General features: G+C 47.3%; 1 protein-coding gene across 1 annotated transcript; it reads left to right on the top strand.

Moving 5' to 3' along the window:
- The first annotated feature begins 1,971 nt into the window (after positions 1-1,971).
- Positions 1,972-4,481, top strand: LOC136491743 (histone H3.3-like). Its single transcript, XM_066487993.1, has 6 exons — positions 1,972-2,276; positions 2,477-2,649; positions 3,460-3,537; positions 3,632-3,711; positions 3,856-3,946; positions 4,069-4,481. Exons 3-6 carry the CDS (start codon positions 3,460-3,462, stop codon positions 4,237-4,239), a joined length of 420 nt encoding a protein of 139 aa, XP_066344090.1. The 5' UTR covers positions 1,972-2,276; positions 2,477-2,649; the 3' UTR covers positions 4,240-4,481.
- The last annotated feature ends 480 nt before the right edge of the window (positions 4,482-4,961 follow it).

Genomic DNA, 4,961 nt, shown 5'->3' with positions numbered 1-4,961 from the left:
CCCGGCCTCGCGTCACGCACGCCCAGCCCACGCTCGCCGGACGCCCGATTGATGCGCCGCCGCCGCCGCCAAAGCTAGGTCTAGGTGCGAAAAATGGCGGCCGACTGGAATGAAAATGGGGAATTTTTCCCTCCCTCACGCACGTCCAGTAACCTAAAAGAAACAGTAACACATTATTCCATTATTACCCCTGAACAGATAGCCTTCTCCTGAGCTACCAGAGGGTATTTTTGACTAAATAAAAAACCGCCCCGGTTCACACAGAACCGCCCGGTTCACCGGTTCGACAAAAAACCGGCCGGTTTAACCGATTTTTAGCGGTTCGATTGCATGGACGATCTTTTAAGTGAACCAGACCGGTGTAGGCCCTGGTTCGGTATTTTAGCGGTTCAACCGCCGGTCCGGTCCGGTTCGAAAAACTTGGGCCGCTGGTAGCTCCAGGCCCTAACTTCTAAGCCCGGCCACGAGTCGTTTGATCAGCCACCGAGATTCACCGGCCCATATACACTACAAATATTAATGCTGACATAAAAAAATGTTTAAAGTGCAAAAAATATTTCTAAAAAACATATTTCAATAATATTTTAAATGCCTCAAAATTCAAAAATTAATAGCTTTTTATTCGAAACTTCAATTTCGTCGGATGCGCGGGCATTATTCTAGTAACAATATATTTATATATCCATAAACTATGTCACAGTCTCATAAATAGCATTCTAGTCAAACTGGAGATGTGTTTGTGTGGTTTCATCTGTACCGATATATAGACCCGAAACCATGCTATAGCGGTCTCGTTCGGCTTACCCTATATTCGGTTTGTTTGGCTTATTTTTTCAGCCGGAACAGTGTTTTTCTCTCACAACAATTTAACCATAATAGTATTTTTCAGCCAGTTTCAGCCAAAATTCTGCCAGCCGAACGGGCCTCTCTTTAAGTCTACAACTAACATTCAAAGAATGGTGTAAATCAAAGTTTAAAATATCGAGGAATTGTTGGACAACAACAACAAATACAATCAAATCTATAATTGTATGGATCAATTTCACTTACCGTGCTTTCCTCCCCCCTTTGTATGCTGGAGTCGAACCACTGTTGGCCGCCCATTCTAGCACGGTGCCGCGGTGCTGACTGGTAAGACAAGCCATCAGAGATTTAGAGGTTTTTTACACGGTAATGCTCCCTATAGGTTGTTCGCATGGACGGACGGGCGGATCAGACCGCAGTCCGCCTCTCGCACTCCACCTTATCCAGCGTCGCTCGTCAGTTCACTTCTAAAAAAAAGATGGTGCTGCTCCCTTCTCCAGTGTGAGGCTCCTCATCGTGGCCTTCTACAGCGCGGCGCCGCCGCATCTGCTCCCACCCCGTGCTCCTCTTCCCAGTCCGCGCCGCACGGCGTGGCCGCCTGCACCACTCTGCCGCCCCCGCAGCCCACTCCAGCGCGTCGCCGACGTCATCCCCCATGCCGCGCCATACCGTGCTCTATCCTCCGTTGTGCCTAGGCCAGGCGCCCAGGAGAGGGGGTCGTCGCTGGCTGGGCCCAGGCCAGACTCAGGGGCAGCTAGCCGCTGCCAGGCCGCGCCACCATCCTCGGTCGCCGTCTTGCCGGAATCGACCGTTTCCCCGCTGTGTGTCACGTCGTACGGAAGAAGAAGGGTGAAAACCGGATGTTGCAAAAGTATGTTTAAGTGTTTCAGATATTTCAGAGGTATGCTGTAAGTGTTGTATATTGATATTGTAAAAATAAATCGGGATGTTGCACATGTTGTAATAGCCGGTGAGTCCGTTTTTTACAACATTAGGGATTTAGAGGTTGGTCACCTCATCAGAGACCTCATGGGTCACGGCTGACGCACTCACGCCTGGGCCATATGCGCGTGGGCTTTTCAAGTCCTCATCACGTGCACGCGGCCCAAAAGGTCCAACTGCGGTACTCCTACCTCAGCGGTTCGGCCTTCACTCGTCCGCACCGCGGTCTTCTTCCTCCGTCAGACACTCAGACTGCGCTCGCAGAAAAACAGAGCTGCAGAGGTCGACCACGGCTGCCAGGTCTGGGCGCGTGGGGAGAGGGGACGGGGTCTCGCCGGAGGAGAGGTATCCCCTGGCCGCCCTTTCCCTCAGGCGGGCCGACCCCGCCCATGGCGGATCCTTGCTCTGACCCCGCCCACGGCTGGCAATCGCAGCCTCGACGAAGTTCCTGCTGGGGTCGACGCCGCCCACCCCAGCCGGAGCCGCGGCCGCCCAGCCCTGCCAAAGGGCTGAGATGCGAGGAAGAAAAGGTAATCGCCCGACCTATCAAGCTTGATCCTTACTCGTATTCGTATATATGCATCGATCCTGCTACGGAAGGAAATCGTATATGCCGTGGTTAATTAGATAAATCCGCGTCATAGTGCCACCAGCCAATAAGAATCCAGTGTTTGCCTACAGCAATCCGCGGCACATCCTAATCAGAGCCGCCCGATCAACGATCATGCAGGAACCGACCTGAGTCCGTTGTGCGTCTCTCGCGTACGTGCCTATATAAATAGCGCCCCCTCCCCCCGGCAAATTTACATCACGGGCTCACGCGGCTGAAGAGGGACCTAGCTCTACGAGTACAAGGCATCATCAGTAGTGTAGCAGTTGCTAGCACACACCGATCTGTGAGAGGTAACTAAATAGACCCATCATCTCCTTCGTGTTTACTTATTCTCCTTATTACTACTTTGATTTGATTCATCTCCTTCGTGTTTACTTAGTTTCCTTATTACTACTTTGATCCATCTCCTTGGTGTTTACTTATTCTCCTTATTACACTACTTTGATTTGTGCAGTACTAACAGATTTGGTGATTGCTTTATCTGCTATATATCCATATATCTAGCTACATGTTGGCTACTGCCACACGCTTTGTTGTTTGTATAGTTCATTCAATTGGCTGTGCTTGGACGACCTTGGTTGTTGCTTTTATAATGTGCATGTGTTTCTAGGGTTTTAGTGTGTGAAATTATGGATTGCAAACTCTAATATGATTATGCTAGACAGTAATCTATCCCCACTCTGCTCAGGGTTTATTCATCATTTTGTCGTAGTGTTGATAAATTTTGTGTGCTGTTATGCCCTGATATTGTAACAGAGAGGAAACGGCAACTCAATAATAATTAGTGTTCCTTTAGTATTCAGGTGATGAATTAGGTTTCTGTTCAATAATGCTCGAAACATCATGAAGCCCCTGCTGACTGGCCTTTATTTGCACTGTGTAGTTCCCACATCTCAATTCATACATCTGTCTTTATCTGCATACGTGTTCTCAATTTATTTTCCTACTATTACATTACATGATTCAGTTAGGCATATGCTACTGTATGTAGTTCTGTGCACATTTCAATTAGATGCGGGACCTACTCCTGTTATATATAATACATACTTATTTCTGTTCCTCGGGTTTTATTTTTACATGATCAATCATCAATTTACAAGATGGCTCGTACCAAGTGTACGGCGCGTAAGTCGACTGGAGGAAAGGCACCAAGGAAGCAACTCGTTCGAAGTATCTTTGTACGTATATATGTAAAATTTGTATGATAAGTATCATCAGTACTTGCGTGTTGAAACTTGTTCTAACATTAGTATGGCTTGGTGATCATTATAGGTTGCTGCTCGCAAGACAGCGCCAATGACCGGAGGAGTGAAGAAGCCTCGCCGTTACCGCCCTGGAACCGTAGCTCTTCGGTACGTGCAAGTGCAACCACAGCTGGCTGATTTTATTTTATGGTTGCTTTGCTATTAATTCAATTGTATGGCTGTAATTTTCATGCAAGTAACCGTGTCACAACTCACAACTGAATCTGAACCTCACATTTATTTTCTTTCCAGTGAAATTCGCAAGTATCAGAAGGGCGCCGAGCTGCTCATCAGGAAGATGCCCTTCCAGAGGGTCGTCAGGGAGATTGCCCAGCTTCACAAGGTACGGTTGCTAATTTGATCACCACATGCACGATCGATCTGCAATTTTTCCTTGGGGTTTTCTTTCTAAACATTTGTAATATTGATTGCAACTTCATGCATGGCTATATATATGCATTGCAGAGTGACCTGCGTTTCCAGAGCCATGCGATCCTTGCTCTGCAGGAGGCGGCAGAGGCGTATCTCGTGGGTCTCTTCGAGGACACCAACCTGTGTGCCATCCATGCCAAGCGGGTCACCATCATGCCCAAAGATGTTCATCTGGCTACCAGGATCCGTGGCGAGAGGCACTAATCATATTGCGTCGTGAATGGATGGAGGTGCCGACAATCTGCTGGCTGCTGCATACTAGTAGTTCATTTGGGAATTCCTGGTCTTGACTTTGTCGAGAAGCAAGTGTTACCTTAAGTTTGTGTCAAAAATTCTATATGTCGAATAACTAGCCAGTTAGTGGGTGGCCTCCGCTAGGTTTTCTTTTGCCGGTGTAAGACATAAGTTTTACGTAACTGAAGTTATGTCAGTCACATTTTTCTGCTTGTTTTCCTGGCTGTTATTTCTTTCTTTCTTTTTTTACGTAACTGCAGCTATATCAGTCACAAGTTTCTGCCGGCTTTCCCGGCCTGTTCGCTTGAACTTATCAGCCGGCTTATCAGCTAGAATCTATAGTATTTTTCTCTCACAACAAATCAGCTTCAGCCGGGTTTAATACCAGTCATGATATACAAGAAACAATGCATAGGTGAGGCCAGCTTTTGGATCCAAATGCAGAGAAATCATGTTCTGAGACCTTCAATTGTGGGCGTTCAGACCTTCAATTGTGTACTGTTGTTCTATTATCTTGACTTCAGTTGTGGGCGTTCCATGTTCTGAGAACCATGCACACGAAGTCCTGAGTGATGCCTCATGTTGCAGATGTGTCTGCATTTCGATATGAAGATCTATCTAGAGCTGATATGGCAACACAGTCCTTGGCATTATGATCCAGAAAATCTTCTCAACGTAGGTGTGCTATTGGC

This window comes from Miscanthus floridulus, chromosome 1, assembly GCF_019320115.1.
Source record: "Miscanthus floridulus cultivar M001 chromosome 1, ASM1932011v1, whole genome shotgun sequence".
NCBI lineage: Eukaryota > Viridiplantae > Streptophyta > Magnoliopsida > Poales > Poaceae > Miscanthus > Miscanthus floridulus.
This window is presented reverse-complemented; position numbering and strand designations above follow the sequence as displayed.